The sequence below is a fragment of the Aulonocara sp. 'chitande type north' Nkhata Bay genome, linkage group LG11 (genome assembly GCF_057382095.1).
Source record: "Aulonocara sp. 'chitande type north' Nkhata Bay isolate Kocher_YH1m ecotype deep benthic linkage group LG11, A_spYH_male_GT1.1, whole genome shotgun sequence".
NCBI lineage: Eukaryota > Metazoa > Chordata > Actinopteri > Cichliformes > Cichlidae > Aulonocara > Aulonocara sp. 'chitande type north' Nkhata Bay.
The window spans coordinates 14,374,907-14,401,605 of record NC_141354.1 but is presented as its reverse complement, the minus strand read 5'-3'; the positions used below and the strand labels follow the sequence as shown (position 1 = coordinate 14,401,605).

The 26,699-nt window shown below is 38.6% G+C and overlaps 1 protein-coding gene across 5 annotated transcripts in view; it reads right to left on the bottom strand.

Moving 5' to 3' along the window:
- The window catches only part of ulk4 (unc-51 like kinase 4), a 106,478-nt gene that overhangs the window by 41,191 nt on the left and 38,588 nt on the right, over nt 1-26,699 (bottom strand). For all 5 annotated transcript variants that reach the window (XM_086310704.1, XM_086310707.1, XM_086310705.1 and 2 more), the window contains 11 exons: nt 22,856-23,017; nt 22,019-22,204; nt 19,205-19,332; nt 9,550-9,683; nt 9,018-9,139; nt 8,662-8,718; nt 8,231-8,282; nt 7,606-7,700; nt 5,325-5,376; nt 3,517-3,706; nt 2,492-2,584 (listed from right to left, as the gene is read on the bottom strand). In XM_086310704.1, the coding sequence (XP_086166830.1) occupies nt 2,492-2,584; nt 3,517-3,706; nt 5,325-5,376; nt 7,606-7,700; nt 8,231-8,282; nt 8,662-8,718; nt 9,018-9,139; nt 9,550-9,683; nt 19,205-19,332; nt 22,019-22,204; nt 22,856-23,017 (1,271 nt within the window). The remainder of the gene's footprint in view (nt 1-2,491; nt 2,585-3,516; nt 3,707-5,324; nt 5,377-7,605; nt 7,701-8,230; nt 8,283-8,661; nt 8,719-9,017; nt 9,140-9,549; nt 9,684-19,204; nt 19,333-22,018; nt 22,205-22,855; nt 23,018-26,699) is intronic.

Sequence of the window (26,699 nt, the reverse complement as noted above, 5' to 3'; positions counted from 1 at the left end):
GGAATGGATCAAGACCGTACAAGGGCGCTTGGTTGTGAATTTGTGCTGAATGTCCCATCAGCTAGTCATATGGGAGGAGTTTGGGAACGCCAGATTCGAACAATCCGAAGCATCCTGATAGCTATGCTCGACAAGTCCGCCAGCAGACTTGACACCACAACTCTAAGAACGTTTCTGTATGAAACAATGACCATAATCAACAGCAGGCCACTAAGTGTCGAGCATCTTCACGATCCTACTGGTCCGGAACCCCTCACTCCCAACCACATTCTAACCATGAAATCATCTGTAGTTCTGCCACCCCCTGGACAATTCTGCAAAGAAGATCTCTATCTGCACAAAAGGTGGAGAAGAGTACAGTTTTTGGCCAATGAATTTTGGCAACGATGGAAACGAGAATACCTGCTAAACCTCCAACAACGACAGAAATGGCAGAAGCTGTCACGAAACTTGCAACCAGATGACATTGTAATATTAAAGGATGACAGTGCACCAAGAAACCAGTGGAAGCTTGCAAGGGTTGTGGAAGCCCTGCCCAGCGCAGATGGCAAGGTGCGAAAGCTAAAGCTTCTGCTCAGTGACACTACTTTTGATAAGGGAAAACCAATCACTAAATCAGTTTTCCTTGAGAGGCCTGTTCACAAAGTAGTTACATTACTTGAGGCCACCTAAAACACACGTAAAGCTAAATGACCTACACTTAAATGTACACTCACACATCACTTCCTTATAATTTTCATTGAGGAAAATCTCTCATTTTAAGTCAATGAGTGATTTTGGTGGGAGTGTAAATACTGTTAAAATGTTAAGTTACATAATTTCATGAATATATATAGTTTGCGTTGAAATGTCTTTATTTGAAATGTACATGTGTAAGGTGAGAGCTAGTGTCTCGTGAGAATACCCTTAACGAGAGCACACGAGACTTTTCATGGACTGCGAGGGAGCAGATGTCTCTCATGAAGCGATTTAAGCTAAAAGTTTACTAAAAGAAAGGGCAATACAAGGACTTAAGGACCTCTTTTCAGGACAAGCAGCCAACGAGGTATTTGTCATTTGAGAAATGTTTTTTATTTGTGTTTGGACTTAATATGTGTACTGTAAAGTTGCTAATTGTTTGTACTGTTCGCTCGTGACCAGTTCTCACGGCGTAATGGCGTATTGGCGTAATGGCGTATCGGCGTACTGGTGATGGTGAAGCTGAGGAGAGAAGGCCCAAGTAATAAACGCCCGTTTCAAAGAACCGACCTGTGTCTGTGTTGTCGTGAAGAGAGCTACAATTCTCTTTCCTAGTTCCTCCTCCTATCCTTTTCCTGGCACCTTTATCCACTTCCCCTCCTCAATCTTTCTGCCTCCTCTCTTTTCACCCACACTTTCTATCCCTGCCAACAGCTGAGACGAGAAGACAGATGACCAGAGAATCAAGACTTACTGACAGCTGCTGTCAAAGCACATCTATCAAACACACATACATCATCATGCACACACATGTGTTTACGCAAGCATTCATGCACGCACGCATGCACACACACACAACATGCACACACAAGTGAGTCATCTCATGGCTAGACAAGGAATCAGCAAATTTCCTGTGCAACAGCAACACATCATTACCACTTTTTATTTGGGTGTCAGATGACTGCTTTTCTGAGCGATGTTTTTTAAATTCCTGCATAGTGAATTACTTCCACATTATGCAGTAGTGAATCTCACTTCAACGCGAGCAATAATTTTGTCTTAGTGTCGTATATTTAAAGAACGTGTGTTGCATTTTTAAGCAAAGCTTCTCTGGACTTGCTAGTGTGCCAAGGTATATCAGCACAACATGTCAAGTCTTTACACATCTCAGCTGATACAGCACCTTATGCCTGCCACTAAACTGATTACTAATGTAGAAAATACCGCTTTTAAGGGTGCTCAAAGGGTGTCATTGAATGCAGATCACCAGCAGTGCTGGAGCTGTGAAGGTTTTGTTGCTATTAGCTCTGAATGTGCATCACCTACAACAAGCAAATAATCATTTGTGTATATCTGTGTTCTGGAGTTGGCAAATAAATTACTGCTTATAATACGGAGGAGTGTGTTTGTGTGTGTTTAAGACAGTGAACATTCATCTGTGTGTGTCTGTGTGTGTGTGTCTGTGTGCAGTGTGTGAATGATTCACAGTGCTGAATTGGGAATGAATGGCCTTGGCATTAAAACATTACAGAGTGCCTAAAATGCGCCCGTGTATATTTGTATCTGAACCTGCTAGGACTGCAAAATACTTGCGTGCTACCTATTCTGCGTCTTGGAAAAAAAATAGAGAAGCAGATAATGGATTTAAATGGATGCTAGGAGTATTTTGTAATACTTTCTTTACTATATTACCAGTAAACAACATTATCCTAATAAAGATTACAAGTAAAGTTCATATTAGCAAGGTCACAATGCTTCAACAGTCTTTCTTGTCTGTGATTAATTGTGTGTGTGGCTGATGTGTTCACATTACCTGCAGGTTTGACTGTTGTGTTCAGTCATTGATACCAACAGTTTGAGTGCATGGAGGGGTATAGGCTCCGGTGCTCGTAGAAGAGTCTCGTACCTAGACATAAACATGTCTGAGTACAACATTTGGCTTTCGAAGTGTTAATAATTAATGCAGTGTTCTGATCATTAGTAAGAGAGAGTAAACTAGAACAGATCTGGAGAGAGGGGTGAAGAAGAGGGGGAGGGGAGAACTAGACTTATAATAGGAGAAGCAGAGAAAAGAACGTAGACAGAAGCAGCTAGGGGAGAAACTAGGAGGAAGAAAGGACTGACTTTGAGGAGGAGAAATATTGGTAGAAATAAAAGTGAACAAGCGGTAACCTGTGAGGCTATCATACAAGCATCTTTTTTTGTACTGTGTAGCTATTCTTTGACTTGTGTAAAATGCATTGTCCCCTTTTCATAGATTGAACAGTCACTTGCCAGTTTTCTGTATTTGTAGAAGCATTTTACAAACTACAACATATTATAAAGTGGATCAACAAATCCACACCATATCATTTATATCTGATATACATCTTCAAAAAAACCCTATTACAACAATTGTTCATTGTTAGACTTCTATACTTCAGTCTCAGACTTTTTAAAGATCAACTCTGAAATCATCTGTTGCAACTGAGCTGTCTTTAACCTGGCACAATCACTAATGAAGCTCTTTTGGTTATAATATTATGTTTATGTAAATTACCTGTGTCGGGTAAGGATTAGGTCAGACTTATTGTCTTGGTTGTAAAATAGTCAAGAGAAATTTTGCTTTAATGTGAACATAAACACCTTAGCACAAAAGAGTGGGTAGAAATTACTTCAGTATTGTATATTACATATTATTATATCTATCATTTAAACTGACAGTCTGTCATTATTTTGGTTAAGCTGTAGTGATTTTAAAAATGTCATTCAAGGGGAAAGTATCTGTTCCTATAGAGACAGCAAATACAGGAGGAATCTAGAAACACTGAAGCTGCACTTAGAATAAACCAGACCAACCTTGAAAGGAGAGATTCAGTGATACACGAGAGTCCATCCCCTCTTTCCTCTGCCGCCTGTCCTTCCTTCTCATTTCTCTCTTTATTTTCCTCTGTCCTTTCCTCTTTTACCTCAGTATCAACACCATCTTGGACCAGCAGGATTAGACTGAGTTCAGACAACACCCTCAAAACAAACACAGACCACTCCACTGCACCACACACAAAGACAGGAAGAGAGAGTATTATTAGGAGTAAGTGTTTAGAATACTGTGTGTACCATGTTTACATATCTTTGTGGGGACCAAAAATTGCAAGTTTACTATACTTGTGGAGACCAACAGCCCTTATTGGGACAAAATCCAAGTCTCCACAAGTTTGAAGGCATTTTTGAAACTCAAAATGTGGTTTTAGTGTCAGGGTTACAATTATGTTATGGTTAGGTGTAGGCTAATGGTTCATTTTTGATGGTTAGGGTAAGCAGCTAGGGAAAGTATTATGTCAATTAGATTAGATTAGTGTGTCTTGGGGGTCGGGGTAGTTAGTGTTAGTTGGACAAGTATATGTCACGTGATTTACTTCCATAAATGAAAGGGGACAATGGGTTCTGAGGTGATAATAATATGCATAAACAATTCTGAATGAATTTGCTGAATGGCATTTGAAACTTTAGGATGTCGCAAAACTTTAGATTAAGGATTAAAGAATGAACATAGTCTAAGGAAAAATCTAAGACCTAAATCTCTGACTCTACAGGCCTCAGTTTTGCAGCAATAGGACTTTGGTACCCTGCAATCATTGGGTCAACCACAAACTCCTCCTTATACTAAAGTATTTTATCATACCAAGTTATTAAGTCAAATGGAAGGCCGTGTGTCTGACAGATGAAGTTTGGCTGAAACTAGGTCATGCAACAGGACAACGATCTCAAGCACAGCAGCAAATATACAACAGTGTCTGAAAAAGAAAACATCTAAGTGTTGAAGTGGCTCAGTCAAAGTCCAGACCTCAACCTTATTCCTCCATAAGAATGGCAGAGAATGGAAAAGTCATACAGAAAACGATTGCTGCAAGTTAGTGCTGCTAAAGGTGGTTCTACAAGCCTTTGAGTCAGTTGTTGTTTTTCACACGACACTACCGTATAAGAAACATTAGACAGCACACATATGTACTATATATACTGTAAGAATACCAACAAGCTTGGAAAAACAACAAAATACCCACATGGAAACGAAATATTTTGAGCTTCAACAAGACAACAAGTAGCACCATTATAATGGCTAACAAAAAACCTTTTACCCTGACAGCTGGCTCTTTTGCATACTGACCCATAAAGTCAAAACTGTAATGACTCATTCAGGTTCCAAAACCCAAAAGAAGCTGTTATTATTGTATTGGTGATATGGTAATTAATAAATGCGGATACCTATATTTTTTTTTAAAGATTACTTTTTGGCATTTCGCTCAGTTGTGGTACAAACATAAGCAATGCTGTATTGCAGTTTTATCTACTTGTATCGCAAGGGAGCTGGCAGTATGCTAGTCTGTTAAATGCTGTAATATTTACAGATCGTTTAGGTAAGTAGTGAACTTTTTCTTCGTGATCTCGTCTCTTTGGAGAATTATTAGAACCCTAACAAACAGGAAACAAGAAGAAAATCACTGCCTGTGACAGGAACTAAAGGTCCCCAGCCATCAGGCTTCTGAACCCGCTCTGCCTCTTTCCCCATTTGCCATTTCTTTCTCTCTCACTCTGACATTAACAATTCTTCCCTCATCTTCTCTCCTTCACACTCTCTTTCCTCAAAAAACTGACCCCACCATTCATACCATTTTTGCTGAAAGCCATTGTTGTCAGAGGAGGCAGGATGGCATCCACGACCTTCAAGAGACATTAACAAACAAACAAAAAATGTTATATGGTACTGTATTTGATCCTGGTCACCAAAGAAGCAAGTTGGTTTTAGTATTAAACCTGTAACAAGCTAGAAAAATATGTTATAATCTAGTGTTTCACAAGTTCAGCTACAAATGATGTCGTGGATGTGAAACAACTCAGGTTAAAACACTGAAGTGAAATAAAAATCCACTCCTCTGCTGACGGCTTTTAAGAACAAGGTGTAAATATTAGTTCAGTAATGTCCCATATATTCTAATTTGAGGCAAATGAGGGTATTTATAAACATAATCATGGTGTTCTCTAAACAGCTATAGAGTTAATATTCTGTATAACATCTCTAAAAGCAGAGTCTATATTTTTAGATAAAAATGAACAGGAGACGCTGTACTATATTAATTCTGTGAGCATCGACCACAGACCACTGTCACAGAGGATCAAATTACTATGGAAATGCACTGCTGAATGGTTTCTTTGATCAAACAAACAAACACACAGACACGCACGCGTATTTTCACAACTGTCAAAGCTCTTATTTAGGTATGAATCTGTATTGCATGAATTTGCATGATTACTAATATTACCATAGAAACACCACTAATGCTGAGTGAGGATGTGTGAGGTCATTACATTGAAAGCCAGAAGAAAAAAAAAAACTACAAAGGATGTTGTCCACCACTTAATGGTTGGTGTATTACTATCACAACCATCAAAAGACTGCATGGAGCCGTGTGTGTGTGTGTGTGTGTGTGTGTGTGTTGAGATGTGCAGATCTGGGTGCATTCTCTCTGAACTCTGTAACTATGGGCAGTGCGTTCCTCGTATTTATGAAAGCCTTTCTTGTTCACATTTGTCCGTTTTCCTGTCTTTCTCCTAGCTGCTTTTTTAGTGGTGCAGAAAAGAAATCTCATCACTCCAACAGTAACTAAAGAATAATTTGTTGTATAATATAAATATCCAAAGTAATTAAAGTGTCTAATTTGCATTTGAACATGACTAAAGAAAAATAAGTGTTCAGTTAACTTTTTTAAGAACTTATAAAACAACAGCTGGTTTCAACAACAATCGTACCTGATTGTTACTAACTGCTGTGTACTGTACAGCTGTGTGTTGTGTAGCTATTTAAAATGTATTTTAAAATTATGTTGCAGTCTTTTAGTGAAAACTATTTTTCTATTAATTTTTAAACAGTCTAACAAAAAAAGTAATGAAGTGATCTTTCAAATGCACATTCAAGGCAAAACATAATTCCCAAGTATTTTCAAACAGTATTCAGTTATGGTATGAGAGTTTTTTTAAAGGTCTGCACAGCAATTTAAAATGTCATTTTCCACATCACATAAAATCTGTTTTAACAAAAGAGCAGTTGTGGAGGCAAAACTAACTGCAAACTAGCTTCAAACTGTGACAAGAAATTAGAAACGCAAACAAAGTCAAAAATGAGCGTGTGTCCTTGTCCAGAGGACAATTAAAGCTAATCTGAGTTGGCTGTGGGTAATTAAAGTGTCTTCCTGTGTTATTGACTATCAGTATCCACAGCCTTGCTTTTTGCTCCTATCCCCAGTTCCTCAAGTCTTTTCTTTTTTTCTCTCTCTCCATCCTGTCAGCTTCCTGCTGCTGTTTTCCACTTCCATACGTCAATAGTCATTAAACACAATCTCATTGTCCCATCCCATCAACATCTCTCTCTCTTTCACGCGCACACGCGCACACACACACACACACACACACACACACGAGGTCTGTCGGTTCAATAGTTGATTAGTGTCTCTCCTAATAGTCCACATGCTAACCCTCTGTCCTATGATCACTAATAGACAGGTTTAGTAGACTGGAAGACACACAGTAAACATACCACAGTCCAATTCATATTATTGACAAAGTCTACAGAAATTCATTCTATCCTAGCAAAGCAACTTGCATATTACGTTTTTTTTCTAAATGAGAGAAGGGGAAAATCAATGCTGAAAATCTGACAGTTGCAGAAATACAGAATAACAGGATGATGACAGGTTGTCTCCAACGTCCCGTCAGAGGAAATGTACTGACATTTGTTGAATATCACAAGATACCTGTCCTATATCGGTGTACTAAACTATCAGCAGACAGCTAGTCAGTCAGACAGGTAGCCAGTCAAAAACCTACAACAAATGCACACTCAACCATTCATTTAATGGGATATAGAGTTGCATATTTTCTTCCACAGATACTTACATCACTATGATATGGACTGATGAGTGCATGGTGCTGGCTCAGTACTTCCACGATGGACAGAGATGTTCTGATTAAATCTTCACATATTGCTGTACCTAAAGAAGAATCAAACATAATAATACAAATACTCATGTTCTCAATAAAAACTGACCCATAACTGAATACCTTTTAAGGATAGGCATATATTCTGTTTGTGATTTGCTGATAACATGGCCTTCGAGCGCGGCACTTTATCACAGCACTTGATTCAGGTGCTTGAAGAGTGGCTGAGCCCACACCGCAGCTTGCCTTGTTGGCAGGCATTTGTAATTCAGTGTCATAGCTGTCTTCAAGTGCTGTATCTGACTCTCTCCTTACCGTCTCCATGTCAATACAATTCAATATTGACTTGTAAGATAAGCTCGAATTTATAATAATCATTTTAACTACGTTATTTATTCTTTTATCCTTCATTTAACCTGGCAAGTTAAGCAAACACACTGTGCAACTTTAACAAACAATGCAGTACATGAAGCTCTGTAGAATCACAGTATCACAGACTAATCATGTGAAAAGGAATACTACTGCAGATATGGCAGGGGTTGATATCCAGTGATAAAGTATTCATACCTGTAAAGATACTCACCCATAGCACTAGCCAGATTTGTTTCATTGGACTCTACTGAGGCAATGAAGTTCTGTCAAGAGATATTTAAAAACTTGATGTGAGTTTTGCTTTGAAACTGTCAAACATTCAAAGTTTTCCTTATAAAAAGTTAGTTGTGTGAATGTCAGAGATGTTTTAAGAATTTCAGTACTGACAGTAAGAGAGAAAGGCACCACCAGTCTCTGCAATTTGTAAAACTGTAACTACACTGCTGGCTTTAAAATAATTTAGGTTAATTTTATTTATTCTATAATTGAAAAAATATATATAATCAACATGTCTCCTTGTTAGAGTAACAAAATGTGATCAACTAAAAACTTCACTTCACCCTATCTGTTAGTTTTATTATTTGCCTTTAGCATGTGGAGACAGATAATGTATCAATTTATGACTGGTTACCAAACACTTACCAACAGCAACCCAATTTGAGCCAGAAACTGTCCTGCTACAATGTGAGATCTAAAGACCTGTGAGGAGACAGAAGACACATTTTACAAAGGTAAGTCAAGATAATGTGATCAGGTGACAACTGAGAGTGTTACAAAACAAGCAGGGAGGGAGGTGATGATTTAGGTCTGCCTCGTTTTTATTATTGACTATTTTGGAAAGCCTCCTGACTTTTCTTTTAGTGCCATGTACTAAATAAATGAAAACTCTGTGTTCAAAAATAAGAACTGCTGTTTGTCATTTATGAGAAAATCTATGTGAGAAACTGCTAAAGGTTTTAAAACCAAACACTGTGGAGAAGTAATTTTGCTCCATTTACCTGGGATGAAACAAGGTCCAGCACTATGGACAAAGTAGGCAAAGTTTGTTTGAGTTGTTTACTTTGAGCAGTAGTTGGGTGTCTTCTCCCAATCACTCCTCTGAGGGTACACAGAACATCCTCTAAAGAAAGGAGACAAGGCAAGGAGTCGCAAACAGATGAGAAGGAATTTAAGAAGGTGGCTATCATCTATCTTTATTAAGATATATTATATATCATATACTATATTATATTATATACTGGTAAATTTCTCTGGCGTCTTAAACCCTACAAATATATGCGTCTATTTTTCCTAAGTATCACATTTTTTCTTCTAGCACAAGAACCAGAAACAAATCAAGTTTCCATAGTAACCTGACAATTAATTTTGTAGATGTCAGATTTAAAAAAATCTCAGATGTAGTAATGGTAAGGGAAATCAAAAAAATCAGCATGTCAAATGAACTGATTTACAAATTTCTGTACACATGGAGGTGAAAACACAAATGGCAGATGGATAATCATACAGTAGTGTGTGTATTTGTGTGTGTACCCATAATCACTGGTGCGGTGCTGCTCAGATATGCAATCAGTAAATTGAGACACTGAGACAAGTATCCTGATTGGCTGGGGTTCTCTCTGAGAGGAGTGGCTTTGCGGAGGTCTCTCTCCAGGTATATCACAAGTCTAGACAGAAAGAAATATTTTCAGCCCTCTATGTAACATTGCAGATACATCAAGTGTGTTTAATGGTTACCGGTCTTTCGTCTGCTCCATACATTATTAGTTGTTTAGCAGCATGATTAAGTGAGACAGACCCATTAACAAGAACATGAATGCACACAAATTTTAATGCACAGCAGTAAAACTTTGATAGGGTACAAAATAAGGGGGCAAGAAGTCCATGACACACACAATTTAAGAGCATATTTATTCTCATCAGAGTGTGTGTACTGAACAGTAATCAATAATTTTCTCTTTACAAATTCTGAGCAGGGAGAGAAGGTTACCACCACTAACTCATATTCATTACCAGCACATAAACACATGCTTACGTATATCATCTCACGCACGCACACACACGCACACACACGCACACAGAAAATAAACAGAAAATAAATGGAGAAATTCAGAGGGGTTCGAAGCTTTAGAGTGGCAATGATGCAGGGGACCGGTGGATTAAAAATTCTGCATTTTTTTCTCACGTTGTTCCATAAAAGATGATCATCCATGGTTTACAACTATATAGAACAAGAAATAGTTAACTGTTAACCTGTTGTCCAGTGCATTTCTTGAGATTAATTACTTCATTTATTGTTACATTATTTTTGTTTAGTGCAAAGCATTGCAACCTTGAGCCTGGCAACTGAGAAAGACCTTCAGATTACTTATTAAGTTTAATTATTTATAAATTTTATATAAATTTTAGCCTGGTTGGTACGACCAAAGTTAAATCTCTGAAAGAAGCAGACATGTTAATGCAATCCTATTTTTATATCATTATTCTAATTTTGTTTTAACTGAATTTTTCTTACTGTCAATGTCATTGTCATGATGTAATGTCATTAAAAAAATTATATATTATTTCATCTGCGCAGGGTTATTCTTGTTGTGCAAAACCAAACCATTAATAACAACAAAGTGTTAATAGCATTTTTAAGTCTCACATTTAACAATTATAATGGAGAACTAGGACTGGTGATGCACAGTAAAGAAGAAATAAACCAAAATGAATCTCTCTGATTGGACGCATAAACATTCTTAAGATGAACACTCTCTCAAAATTTCTTTCTCTTCCAAGCCATTCCTCTCAGCCCTCCAGATGACTTCTTCACTAAGGCAAGAACAATATTCACTCCATTCATTTGGAATAACAGACGAGCCGAACTACGCCTATTGTTAATGTATCTTCCGTATGATAGGGGAGGTCTGGGTATTCCAAACCTCAAATGGTACTACTGGGCTGCCCAACTCTCTACAGCTTTTTGCTGGATTTTAACGACAACCTCATCCTGGGTAAATTTAGAAAGGACAAGCACCCCCTTACCGCTCAGTTCTTGCCTGTACTCAGCAAAATATAAAGATTTGATGAAAGATACATTGAATCCGTTTGTTAAAAATACCATTCGTGTCTGGTTCGATGCACTTAAGTTTAAAAATGAGACACCAGCACTACCCAGTTCTCGCCTATCTGGGGTAATAAGACCTTTGAACCCAGTTAGAAAGATTTGGGTTTTAAAATGTGGGCTGCCAGAGGCTTGTGCAAAGTTGCAGACCTATTTGACAAGGACACCCTAATGTGCTTTAATGACTTGACACGGAAATTTGGCATTCCAACTAAACATTTCTTCAAATCAGAAGCTTTATTTCAAACACTCAAAAATCCCTAACACTGCCCACTCTTACCTCATTAGAGGACATAGCAATAAACCATCAGCTGAAGAAGGGCTTAATATCCTGCTTTTATAGCAACCTCAGAGACGGCTCTCAAACATTCTCAGAAAAAAACACAGACTTGCATGGTGTCAAGACTTAAAGTGTAGAATAACCACAGAGGAATGGCAAAAAGTCTGCTTGAAAGCCCAAACACAATCTATAAACACCCAATTTAAACGAATCCAGTATAAATGGCTAATGAGAACATATGTCACCCCAACATTGTTAAACAAATTTGACCCTAAAACTCCAGACATATGTGTTAAATGTGGGGATAAAGGCACACTGATGCATTGCCTATGGGAATGTTCAGAAATTCAAAAGTTTTGGAAAGAAGTTTCAGATGTCATTGCGCGTATTACAAGTGTTAAGCTGAATCCGTGTCCTAAATTATGTATCCTAGGGATTTTCCCCACTGAAAGCCAGCTGAGCAAAGTTCACCAAAAAACTACAATCTACTTCTGTTACAGGCAAAATATAGCATAGCCAAATCATGGAGATCCATTACTAGACCACACTTGAGAACTTGGCTTTTGACATTGTCCAAATCCCTTGTTTGGAAAAACTTACATCTGTGATTAAGGGTAAACATGCTTCCTTTAAAAAGATGTGGGGAAATTTTTGGTCGTTTTTGGAATGTGAGGAGATGGCCGACAGTGAACAGATATGGCTGTACCCATTTAACTTGTACGGGAGACGTGTTGCTGTGATTTTTGAAGAGAACCTGGGGAGCTTATGCTGGACTGTTCAATGGAAGGGCAGGAGATGGAGATGTGAAATTAGATGGACTGAAACGGAAGAGGACACAGCTCATTGCTGCAGCCGTTTTGTCGGATGCCTTTCTAACTAACTTGAAATCCTTGGACTAAACTCCCGCCAAAAACCCTGAAGTAACGAACTTAAACCTAATGTCTCACTGTGTTGTACCTGGTCTTTGAGCACTGTCTGTTCCCTTGTTTTTGTGTGGTGTTTTTTTTAAACAATATATGGGTATATCTCCATGGGTGAGTGCATATATCTGTATCTGTGTGTTTACGCACACCGTCTATACATGATGAGCATGCATTATTATTATTACACACTCAATTTTTATTCATTTTCTCCTTTATTTCATTTCATTTTATTTTTCTCTGTCTTCCTTGTTTAAAATACTTTTGGAAAAGCAATAAATAAATCTTTGGAAAAAAAAAAATTCTGTTCCATGAAGGTCTTTGCCGATTTCTTCTATTGGCTGCACTCTTTTGGGGTCATCAGGGTGTATCCATCTGCCTCCATCTCACCCTATTCCTACCATCTTCCACTGTCGCACCAACCATCTGCACATCCTCCTTTACTACACCCATCGGTTTCGCTCTAAGATCCTTCCTCATGTCATTCTCGACTCTCTTTTTCTCCAAAGTGCTCCACCTGAGCTGTCCCTCTGATAAACTAATTTTTGACTTCGTCCATTGTGGTCACTCCCAATAAAATTGTTAGCATCTTCAACTCTGCCTCCTGTCTTTTTACCAGTATCACTATCTCCAAACCATACATGATAGCAGGTCTCACTACCAACTTGTAAACCTTCCCTTTCACTCTTGCTGGTCTCTGTCTTTCACAAATGCCCACTGACAATCGTCTCCACCCACTACACCCTCCCTGCACTCTCTTCTTCACCTCTCTTGCGCATTGTCCTTTGGGTGGTTGAACACAGGTATTTAAAATCGTCTACCTTTGCCATCTCCATTTCTTGCAATTTTACCTTTCCATCTGTCTCAGTCTCATTCACACACACGTATTCTGTTTTGTTTCTACTGACTTTCATTTTTTTTTTCTCCAGACCATACCTCCACCTCTCCAGGCTCTCTTCCAGCTGCTCCCTACTCTCACTACAGATTACAATGCCATCTGTAGACATCATAGTCCATGGAGACTCCTGCCTGATCTCATCTGACAACCTGTCCATCACCACTGCAAACAAGAAGGGGCTCAGGGGCTATAACTGATGCAATCATGAAGGTTTGTGACTTAGAAACTAAAATAAAATCAGGAACACAGCCTAAGCATATTTTCATCTTGCATCCCATGAGAGGATTTGGACCTACTGTAAAGTAGTTTTTGAGGTATTTCAGCTGGATCAAAGTAGTGGATCAACCAACTTGCAACCTTTTCTTGCAGCCATTTTCCAGATTGCTTCATAAAGAGACACAAACCTGCCGCCTCACTGTTAGTCGCTGTGGGAGACTCACAAAGCACACACACACACCACTGACCCAGCTTTGTGTACATATGCCTCTCCACTGCTGAAAGCCATCACTTTCCACTCTCAATGACAATCTTGACACTTTCTCAATAAGACCCATGCAATTTTATCTCAGAGACCAAAAAAACAAAACAAAAACAGAAGCAATTTTCATGCTACTGAGAAGCTAATTAAACACAACGTGCCTGGGAAAGAATAGGACTGGGGAAAAGATGTGTGTCTCTGTATACGGTTGAATCATGCAGAGTGCTCAGTGGGAGAGAGACAGACAGGTCAACTCTGACAGCTCTAACTCAGCTAAGAGAGGGAGAGCAAGTGCGAGGAAAGAAATAAAGAATGTATGTGTGTGTGGGGACACTGGAAGGGAGAGAAAAGAAACAGGCAGAGGGAAAACATGAAGAGAAAGCAAGAGGTAAAAAAATCACATTAACTTCCTTAACAGTCATTGTAAGCTGTGTTCAGGGTTGCAATTGATGTTCTGGCCCTGTGTTTATGTCAGAGTGAATGGTCAAACAGAAACGATCCTAAGTAATCATGGTTCTTCATTTACACTTTCTGTTACTGATTATTTCCAGAGAACACCGACTATATCCTCAAGTATATAGATGTTTATACTTCAGTTGCTACTGTGTTAAGGCAATTAATATAGCAGAATCCAATGTGCTGGAACATTTGGGCCTAAAAGCAAATAAAAAATGCCACTGCCAATTTAAAAATTGAAAACAACATATTTAAAGCAGCATTTTAGAAGGAAATGCTGCTTTATTTTCCACCCTGAGGGAAATTTTATGTTTTGCTTTCCAGGATTTCTTCACACTATACCAGATCCAATTCCAAAACTTTTATTCCTCTCATCTTTTCTTGCACAAACTATGTCAATTATAGCCAAAGTTTGGATCAAAAACCAAATCATTGATGTATACAGGGAGTGCAGAATTATTAGGCAAATGAGTATTTTGTCCACATCATCCTCTTCATGCATGTTGTCTTACTCCAAGCTGTATAGGCTCGAAAGCCTACTACCAATTAAGCATATTAGGTGATGTGCATCTCTGTAATGAGAAGGGGTGTGGTCTAATGACATCAACACCCTATATCAGGTGTGCATAATTATTAGGCAACTTCCTTTCCTTTGGCAAAATGGGTCAAAAGAAGGACTTGACAGGCTCAGAAAAGTCAAAAATAGTGAGATATCTTGCAGAGGGATGCAGCAGTCTCGAAATTGCAAAGCCTCTGAAGCGTGATCATCGAACAATCAAGCGTTTCATTCAAAATAGTCAACAGGGTCGCAAGAAGCGTGTGGAAAAACCAAGGCGCAAAATAACTGCCCATGAACTGAGAAAAGTCAAGCGTGCAGCTGCCAAGATGCCACTTGCCACCAGTTTGGCCATATTTCAGAGCTGCAACATCACTGGAGTGCCCAAAAGCACAAGGTGTGCAATACTCAGAGACATGGCCAAGGTAAGAAAGGCTGAAAGACGACCACCACTGAACAAGACACACAAGCTGAAACGTCAAGACTGGGCCAAGAAATATCTCAAGACTGGTTTTTCTAAGGTTTTATGGACTGATGAAATGAGAGTGAGTCTTGATGGGCCAGATGGATTAGGCCTGTGGCTGGATTGGTAAAGGGCAGAGAGCTCCAGTCCGACTCAGACGCCAGCAAGGTGGAGGTGGAGTACTGGTTTGGGCTGGTATCATCAAAGATGAGCTTGTGGGGCCTTTTTGGGTTGAGGATGGAGTCAAGCTCAACTCCCAGTCCTACTGCCAGTTACTGGAAGACACCTTCTTCAAGCAGTGGTACAGGAAGAAGTCTGCATCCTTCAAGAAAATCATGATTTTCATGCAGGACAATGCTCCATCACACGCGTCCAAGTACTCCACAGCATGGCTGGCAAGAAAGGGTATAAAAGAAGAAAAACTAATGACATGGCCTCCTTGTTCACCTGATCTGAACCCCATTGAGAACCTGTGGTCCATCATCAAATGTGAGATTTACAAGGAGGGAAAACAGTACACCTCTCTGAACAGTGTCTGGGAGGCTGTGGTTGCTGCTGCACGCAATGTTGATGGTGAACAGATCAAAACACTGACAGAATCCATGGATGGCAGGCTTTTGAGTGTCCTTGCAAAGAAAGGTGGCTATATTGGTCACTGATTTGTTTTTGTTTTGTTTTTGAATGTCAGAAATGTATATTTGTGAATGTGGAGATGTTATATTGGTTTCACTGGTAAAAATAAATAATTGAAATGGGTATATATTTGTTTTTTGTTAAGTTGCCTAATAATTATGCACAGTAATAGTCACCTGCACACACAGATATCCCCCTAAAATAGCTAAAACTAAAAACAAACTAAAAACTACTTCCAAAAACATTCAGCTTTGATATTAATGAGTGTTTTGGGTTCATTGAGAACATGGTTGTTGTTCAATAATAACATTATTAGTCAAAAATACAACTTGCCTAATAATTCTGCACTCCCTGTATATGAGTGTAGTATAACACACTATTTTCAGCTTTATTTGTGTAACAGGGTAAAATAACAAAACTACATTAAATATTTAATAATATGCTTATTTTTTCTGTATTTATTACTCACAAAATACGGTCCGACCTTCAGTCAAATCAAAACCACAGACAAACACAGATTTCAGATGTTTGAATAAATTGATGAAATAGGAAGCAAAGAGGTGCTCCTCCATATAAATAGGCATACATATGAATAACTTGCAAAGTCTACTCTTTTCAATAACAAATGGTTGGTGTGGGCAATTTTTACAGGACCTCAGAAGAACTATACAGATGTACAAAGCTGAAAGAGGATGCAAAAGCACTACTAAAAATCTGAGTGTTCCTGAGTCTACAATAAGACAAACAAGCCTCATCTGTTTTTCATTATTAGATCAGAGGAAGAACAACACTGCAGAGAAAAACTACAGCTGTGAAGCATGATGGGAGCAGCATTGTGGATTGGCCTGGGCACTTTGCAATCACTGAGGGAACAATATGCTGAAAATTGTACCAAAAAGCTTACAGGAGCAGGTCAGGGCAGCAGTCCATCATGTACTGGTTAGGAGGGGTTAGGTGAAGCAACAAGTAAAAGACCACAGAGCATAAAAAGGAAATCCATACCTTAATGGGAAAAGAAAATTAATCATTAATGGCCACGTGGGCATCATAGCCTGCTGTGGCATAACCTAAAATGGGCTGTGCAATCTATACAACCCAGAAATATCTCAAACCAATTGTTGTGGAAAACTCAAAAGCACCTAGAGGAAATATTTGAAATTAGTTGCTTTCACTAATGAACAAATACATTTAATTTTACTAAACACACATTTTTTCTAAAGTACCAAGGGTACTTTCCAGCTTACATGGAGATTATTCAATACACTTAATTGAGGAGGATATTAAGTATAACTGGGTGTGGGTTTTTAGTCTAGGCAGATTGCGCTGGAATGTACTAAATTATAGGGCAGACCACACTGCATGATTATTCAGTATAGATATCTTAATAATTCTAAATCCTTCCAAAATGTTTTTCTAGCAACCATATATATAATGACCATGCATGTAATTAAATGAGCTATTCACATTCATAGCATTGCACAGTGTGTTGATAAACACAAGATGATCAGTTAATAATCAATTTACAGTTCCAATAGCATAAAGCATCATAAATTTGAGGTGCAGGGTAAATACATTTGTAATCTAATTCCCACAGTTTCTGTGCTACATAAAGGAAATCTTACACAGATGAATGAACGGATACATGAATACATGCATGAATGGTAAGAGTTGTTGACTTAAAGTTTCCATGGGTTTAATGAGTTGAGTAATAGTTAAGTATTACATGCACTTTTTCCCTCTACAGCATAGGTGTCAAACTCTGGCCCAATTACATTTGGCCCGCGAAGCCATACCAAATTACTATTAGAGCTGGCCTACTGGTATTATACAGCTAATATATATATTGTTTAGTATTAAGCTTTGCTTGTTCCATATTCAGTTTTTCAGCAAAACGTGTTTGAGTCCATAAGAAAAGATTCATTCTTATATCTGGAGGAATAAATATATTTCAATAAATATTAACGTTAGCCCGCGACTTTGATCCAGTTTTGAATTTTGGCCCACTGTGTATTTGAGTTTGACACCCCTGCTCTACAGCAACCAAAGGAGGAAAAACAGAATATATTAGCAAACTTGTCTGATTTATGTGCACTTAATGTGCTTATGATAGTCTATACTGCATTTCGCTGGCAGTTTCAGCACATCTGGAGAGAGGTGGAGTGGAGGAGAAAGGTAAAATGAAGACAATACCAGGGGAGTTAACAATGACTGGTTAGGCATTTTTGTGAAACAAACCTCTGGCCCACCACACTGAATCCATCTTTTCTTTTTAGGCAAACACAAATCGAGCATTTAGAAAATGTATGATGTAAATGTATTCATGATATGATCTGCTGGTGAAGGGCAATATATTTAGGAGGGGTCTATCACATCTGTCAGTCAGCCTGAAACTTATTATGTGGTCTGAAGTCTCTTGAAGATGCAAAAAAAAAAAAAAAGAAAGTTTTTTGTGGACCTTGAATTGAGTTTATTGCCTAGAAAACATGAAATGCTCTAAAACTGAAACAAATTCTGTGGCATGTACCATTTTGCTTCCTGTGCAGTCAGCCAGCTGTTATAACATTGGAACCAACTTGGCTGGAGTAATACATAGTCTATCTACTTAAATAGGTGTTAAGCTAACTGTTGTACATACAATAGTTTCTTCCAAGTGAACATTATTACATTGCAAAACCAAAACACAATCTTGTATTTGCCAACCCACAAAGTATACTGAAAAGGGAATTTCGTTTTAGCTGTGATGAGGATCGGTATGAGAACACACTCTCATACTGAAAGCTACAGCTAAATAATTAAAGGGCAATCCCACCCTGAAATGGATTTCACAAATGCTACTTGTTTGTTCTCTGACAGCTCAGCCTATGTGTGAACACTGGCAACTACATTCCAGAGAAACTAATTAGCCAGTGGTCTGACAGACTGAGAGGAGTTAAGTATGAGTTTCACTGGTCTGAATCTCAGTACAGTTAGACAGTTGCAGGGTGCACAGTGAAATGTGGTAAGTTAAGAAAGCAATCTCACTACCCGAAACAAGATTAATGTGTTATTAGTGTGTTGCAATACAATTCATTATAAACAATCATTCTTTAATTGACAAAACTGAATTATTATTCAAAATTGCACCATGATTGCATCTAGTTAACGTCTTTTTCAAAGCTACTACTGGGAAGGTCACACACATTACTTTCTAATTGTTTCATCTAGCAATGTGGCTCATAGAGCTGTTTATAAAGACCTGACTCATGAGATTCAACCACACACATCATACTTTGTAGTGGTTGCTCACATGGTCAGATAAAACAATATGTATATTATGATTACCTGTTTTTACACGAGTACATATTGTTGGTATGTGTGTACACTGTTGGCATGTGGATGTGTACTGTATGTTTATTTACCTGTTTTGACAGCAGTAAAGCAGTGTGTGTCTGTTGTCTTGTATGAGCAGAAGAAGCAGTAGTAATGCTTTGGCTCTTGTTATCGTAGACGGACTCTCTAGACAACGCAGCACTTTCAAAACCAAATCCTAAAAGCAAGGAAATTAAAATTATTCCTCAAACAGATTACATCCTCTGGCAACATAGCTAGTATTGTGTGTTTGTGTAGGATTATGGGAAAATGTGGTCCTGGACACATCTACTATTCTATGAATTGCAACCAGGTTTCCAAAAAAGATCAGATGCTCTGTAAGATGTAAAGAAACAAAAAAAAGCTGAACACAACAATTTTTGTCTGGTTTTTTTTACTTCAATTAATGCTCATTCTGAAGCTACACACACAGAGACAAATTAACAGCAGACAAAGTACTGTGTTACTACAGAAGATGTCAAAAGGACCACATTCTGCCACACACAAACAGACTCACTGTAAAACCAATACTTCAAGTTGACAGGTGTTTTTGGTGGTGAGCAACTGCTAATTATTCTGCTGCTGCCAAAACCCCCTCAAACCAAAACAAAACTAAGCTTTGTAATTAAGACAAAATCATATATAGTCAAAAAGTTTACAGATTTTAATATTGCTAAGAACAAATTGAAATTGAAAATGTTAATTTGGTAACATAATAAGTACTCTGGTAAATTTAAAGTTTAAAGAGAAAAAAGTACTTTGCTGTCCTAATATCACCTTATCACAAGAAACAGAAATCAACAGAAAAGAGAAAAATATCCAAACTAATAACATGTTCATTTCTTAAATTTTTTTTTCCGAAAATGTACGTATAACAAGCTAAAAATTAATCAGCCCAGACTAGACACACATACACAAACTCGCATGCCTACAGCTACAACAACTATTCACTCAGCAGCAGTAACTGGTTGGAAAACATTTTGACTGACCACCCTTCATTACCATTATCATAATCACCAGCACCACTGAATGTGTGTGTGTGTGTGTGTGTCTCAGCAATGAGAAAGCATGTGTATACATGTGTGTTTATGGAGTTACACACTAAGTTAATTAATTTCAAAAGCCCAGTAGTGTGTGCCTTGCTGATAAGTCCCACCCCACTACCCATAATGCTTTGCTGAAGTAGAAGGCTACAGCATGTTCATTCAGCCAATTAGCCTAGATACTGACACACTCAACAAATTAACGCTTCTGCTTGAGTGTACACACACACACACACACAGTCACTCACTCACATGCATGTACACATACACACACACACACTAACAGAGTTCTGTGTAAACAAACTCTTGGTCTGTCTGTCCTTGTGCCAAGGGAAAGTGTGGGGGGGAGGGGATTGGAGGGTGAATGCATATCATTGTATAATTAGAGCAGAGCTGAAGTACTAAGTTTGTATTCTGGTGTTAAATTGGAAATACTCAATGCAAATAAATTCAGTTCAGAGTCAATTACCAATGCTAGACTTCAAGTTAAAACCTTCAAATCAATTTCAGCTCCTCTGCCTTACCAAGATTAGCACATCACATACACACTTGATGGACTGTCTTATGAAAAATTAAATAAGCAATTCCTGACAAATTAGTTCATGAACAGTTCAGCATCAGTTCATGAACTGTGTGGAAGAGAGAAAGAGAGTGGTAAAAACAGCGTGAAGACGTTAGGAATCTGAGAAGTCCAGTTTCGTTTGTTCTTGGTGTTGTTGTGTAGTTATCCAGGAGTGTTTGTATCCCTCAGCCACTGTGTAAAACTCTCTAATTAGAGACATTCCTCACATGAACTAAAAATCAACGCTTTCCTTGTAGTGATGTTACCACCAAATCATCTGTCAAATAATGCTCTAGCAATTTTACCACAATGGTTGTTTGTGTCTAGGTTTCTGAGACACACTTTTTTTGTTGCTATACATTAAAATATACACTCACCCAATACTTTATTAGGTACACCTCGCTAATAATAGGTTAGACACATTCTTACATTCAGAAATGCTTTCATTGTTTGTGGCACTGATTTATATAGAGTTTATATAGTGAGCCAAGAAAATACGCTCTACACCATTACACCAAAAAACATTCTTTCACATTGTTTACGCCAAATTCCTACTTTACTCTACTCAAAACACTGGATCTACAAATTGTGGAAAATTATTCTGAAAATGTTCCACAAGTTGTACAATTCCAAATATTGTGATTAGCTCATCAACTCCAGTACATAATATCATCAAAGGCTTCTGAGAATTGGAAAAAATCTCTATGTCTAAGAGACAAGGCTGAAAATCAATATTGGATGGTGCTCTTCATGCCCAATACAGTTCTCTCTCATGGAAATAACTGCATGGTTTCAGGAACACTTCCAGAACCACAGTTCACTGTGTCATCAACAAGTGCAGGTTAAAGCTCTGTCATGCAAAGAAGCAGTGAACATGATCCACCACCTTCTGTGAGCCAAAGCTCATTTAAAATGGACTGAGGCAAACTGTTCTGTGGTGTGGTGTGTTCTCAGATTAAACAGTTAATAAGTCTTCTTTGTTTTATTCTCAATAAAATACAACTTTATGAGATTTGCAAATCATTCACCCAGGGAAAACATGAAAATTCCACACAGAAAGGCCCCATCCAGATGTTGGAGATGAACCCAGGACCTTCACCGTGCTGTTCATATTTTTATAGGTTTACATGCCTAACTGTACAGACGTGTTGCCATGTGACTATCAAATTAAATATTTGTGTTAAGAAGCCGTTAACCGGTGTACCTAATGCTGTGGTTTGTACGTGTAGCCGGACGTGTTACACAAGTGATACACATACCCTGTTCTGTGTTACACGGTGTGTTTGAGTGCATGAGGTGAGCAAGGCAGCGGCCACAGCAGTGAGCAGGTGCTGCTGGACCCGGGCTCCTGCACCCCCTATGCCCTCCAAGATGGCTGCTGGACCACAGGTGTCAATTACTGATAGGAAGATTGCTGGGACCACCCGGGTAAGCCTAGAAAGAGACTGGAAAAACAGAAAAAGATACACACACACACACACACACACACACACACACACACACACACACACGCACACACACACACACACACACGCACGCACACACACCGAGAGATAATGTACGCTCCTCTGTAACATAGCACTGAAATTCCTTGCCATTAGTGAAGGAACAAGTGTCCAGTGATACATATTATGGAATAACAAATGACTGTGTCATTAAGAAAAACATTAATATGGTTCAAAGCCTGACAGTGGGTGATGTGGGATATCTAATGCTTAACATGGCCTGAATTAATACACAGTCCATCATAATAAAGTGGGTAGAGAAAGTTGGTATAGTTTCAGAAAGTATGTGGTTTGTGACGCATCATAATAAAGTAGTTGATATTCATTACTTGTGGTTCACTAGGAGAATCGCATCAGAATTAATTATTTTTTAGCAGACTATAACAGCAATACAAGAAATTCAGTCAGTCAAGCACATTTGGCTGCTTTAACTTTGTGTAATATATACAGCTGGTGCAAATAAGTTTGTGAAATCAGCTTGAATTATTCAAAGTCAACTAGTATTAATCACTTTTTTTTTTTACTATATCTTTATAGCTCTTACAAAGTTAGCTGTACATCTATGATATATCTTTATATATGTGAGCTTACAGAAATAGCAGTGACTCTGACAGCCTCCACAGTGGAGTGAGTGAACAGGTACCACAGGGCGGCGCCTATCTCTGTGGTGACCAGGTGATGGGAGGGACCAGACAGCACTGTTGATATGTTCTCTATTGCTTTTGCTGCCATATGATGAACTGTAGTGTCATCCTGAAAGACAAACATAAATGTATTTCTAAATCATGTATATCAGCTCTGACATAGAGATCAGCTAACCGCACTGGGACTAGACGAGGTAATGTATAATTTAAGTATGTAGCATATAGTAAAATGATCAAATTAAGGTGGCACTGACTACACTACCAACTACACTTATAATAACAGGCTAGTGACAAAAACCTCAACAGTTGTCCTTCAGCAAAGACAAAGAATACCAAGCAGAAACACTTAGAAACATAAACAGAGACAATACAGAAAGAAAAAGTTGTTGTTTTACTACTGCCTGTGCTAGAAGCAATTTGTGTGCCAGCACAATCAACTGGTGAAGGTCACACATGTGTAAAGCTAAGCTTTCATACTGGTGTGCATCTTAATAGCAGAGTATATTATAATGATAAGGGTTCAGCATTTTCTGGTTGATTGTTAAATTCAACACCCAAAACCCGATTACTGAAAAATGTGGCCACGATGTACAAAAAAAGTAATAAAATCACAAACTGACAATTAGATTAGCTCTCAGTGACATCTCAGTACAAAACGGAGACCGAAGTTGTGCGTATGTATGAGTGAACTTGTGTATTAACGTGTTTGTGTGCATATTCGATGTGTATACTGTATGTGCCCACACACCTTTGCTTCAGTAGAGAATAGTTGTCAGTGTTCAGACAATGGGCTAATGAAATGTCTGTCGCTGAGGAAATTAGTTTTCCAGGAATGTCATTGCGGAGAAAGCCAGGAAGTAGAACAGAAGTGATTGCCTCTGTCAAGTTATTATTGTGTTTCACTGTGTTACATCATTTACACGCAATCTCCCTAGATATGGGATACGATAGAGCCTATTCATACAAAAACAGCTAATAATATTTTGTGGTAAAGGCTCATATGAACAGCTGAAACATTTATTTCACTCTGGAAATGTATTATGTTAATTCTGAAAAACACATCAGTTTATACTTAAAAGCTGTTGTACAGTTCACAAAGTCAACACTTTTGTTTATAAAGTAAGTATAAATAATGCGATACTTAAGACAAAGTCGAAACAATAACAGTGATACTGGATACAAAAAATATTTTTTTCCCTCAAAAACAACTGAACTCATATCATGTCAGTTTGAAATGATGTTCACATTAGACCTAAGTTGAAGCAAGTTTTTACATAATGTGCTCTGACTGTGTCAAAGAATATCCTTTGGTCCCAAAATACAATAACAACATTTTGTATTAATCCTCTCTTGAAAAAAAGGATAAATCATTTGGCTTCTGTTCATCACAAAATGGCAAAATGTAATTTTATGTGTTAAAAAGTTTGCTGTCTCGTGGACACATTTACCTGTGACATTGAAGAAAGCATCTGTGATCAGGCTGCAAGCCTTGGTTATTTCATGTCATACATCACATACAACATACAACAAGTATATGGAAACAAAATCAAGACTAATATCTTAAATAGATGACCTATTAATCCAATATAGAACATCACATTGCACTATTCACCACCAAGAGACTATGTTGAACAACGACATAATGAATCCTCTGGCACCCCTCCGGGAACCAGTAGAATGGTCTGTTCCAGCATTCCCCAGGCCGTGTGGGCCAGCTCACTAATGAGCCCACGGGGGAGCACCCACTGTCTGTGTGTTTAATAGACTGTAGCCCTGCCAAGAACTACACAGAGAAGAGGAGGGGTGTTAAAGACAAAGAGTGAGAGAGATAGAGTGAGAGAGATATCCTTATATGTGGTAAGAAACAAGTTGCTAATGCAAGAAATTCCATCATTATGATGCAGAGAGAAATACAGCAGAAAGAGAAAAGAGTAAGTCATTCGCACTATAATGTCTCCCAGTATAAGTACTCTCATTATATTATCCTTATAGCTCTAGTTAGACTTTACATTCCCAGAAAGGTAAGCTCAAATAAATTAGTAAGTAACATTTTTACAATTTTTTTTACAATAATCTGGGTATATGACCAATAAAAATATTTTTGCTCATTTTGTTCTACAGTGGGGCAAAAAAGTATTTAGTCAGCCACCGATTGTGCAAGTTCCCCCACCTAAAATGATGACAGAGGTCAGTAATTTGCACCAGAGGTACACTTCAACTGTGAGAGACAGAATGTGAAAAAAAAATCCATGAATCCACATGGTAGGATTTGTAAAGAATTTATTTGTAAATCAGGGTGGAAAATAAGTATTTGGTCACCTCAAACATGGAAAATCTCTGGCTCTCACAGACCTGTAACGTCTTCTGTAAGAAGCTTTTCTGTCCCCCACTCGTTACCTGTATGAATGGCACCTGTTTGAACTCATCATCTGTATAAAAGACACCTGTCCACAGCCTCAAACAGTCAGACTCCAAACTCCGCCATGGCCAAGACCAAAGAGCTTTCGAAGGACACCAGGAAAAGTATTGTAGACCTGCACCAGACTGGGAAGAGTGAATCTACAATAGGCAAGCAGCTTGGTGTGAAAAAAAATCAACTTTGGGAGCAATCATCAGAAAATGGAAGACATACAAGACCACTGATAATCTCCCTCGATCTGGGACTCCACGCAAGATCTCATCCCGTGGGGTCAAAATGATCATGAGAACGGTGAGCAAAGATCCCAGAACCACACGGGGGGACCTGGTGAATGACCTGCAGAGAGCTGGGACCAAAGTAACAAAGGTCACCATCAGTAACACACTACAACGGCAGGGAATCAAATCCCGCAGTGCCAGACGTGTTCCGCTGCTGAAGCCAGTGCATGTCCAGGCCCGTCTGAAGTTTGCCAGAGAGCACATGGATGATACAGCAGAGGATTGGGAGAATGTCATGTGGTCAGATGAAACCAAAGTAGAACTTTTTGGTATAAACTCAACTCGTCGTGTTTGGAGGACGAAGAATACTGAGTTGCATCCCAAGAACACCATACCTACTGTGAAGCATGGGGGTGGAAACATCATGCTATGGGGCTGTTTTTCTGCCAAGGGGACAGGACGACTGATCCGTGTTAAGGACAGAATGAATGGGGCCATGTATCGTGAGATTTTGAGCCAAAACCTCCTTCCATCAGTGAGAACTTTGAAGATGAAACGAGGCTGGGTCTTCCAACATGACAATGATCCAAAACACACCGCCCGGGCAACAAAGGAGTGGCTCCGTAAGAAGCATTTGAAAGTCCTGGAGTGGCCTAGCCAGTCTCCAGACCTCAACCCCATAGAAAATCTGTGGCGGGAGTTGAAAGTCCGTGTTGCTCGGCGACAGCCCCAAAACATCACTGCTCTCGAGAAGATCTGCATGGAGGAATGGGCCAAAATACCAGCTACTGTGTGTGCAAACCTGGTAAAGACCTATAGTAAACATTTGACCTCTGTTATTGCCAACAAAGGTTATGTTACAAAGTATTGAGTTGTATTTTTGTTATTGACCAAATACTTATTTTCCACCCTGATTTACGAATAAATTCTTTACAAATCCTACCATGTGGATTCATGGATTTTTTTTTCACATTCTGTCTCTCACAGTTGAAGTCTACCTCTGGTGCAAATTACTAACCTCATCATTTTAGGTGGGGGAACTTGCACAATCGGTGGCTGACTAAATACTTTTTTGCCCCACTGTATAAAGAGGCCCGTAATATGATGGAAACTGTTCAGAAAAGAGCTTGAAGGGTTAACAAGCATTAACAAGA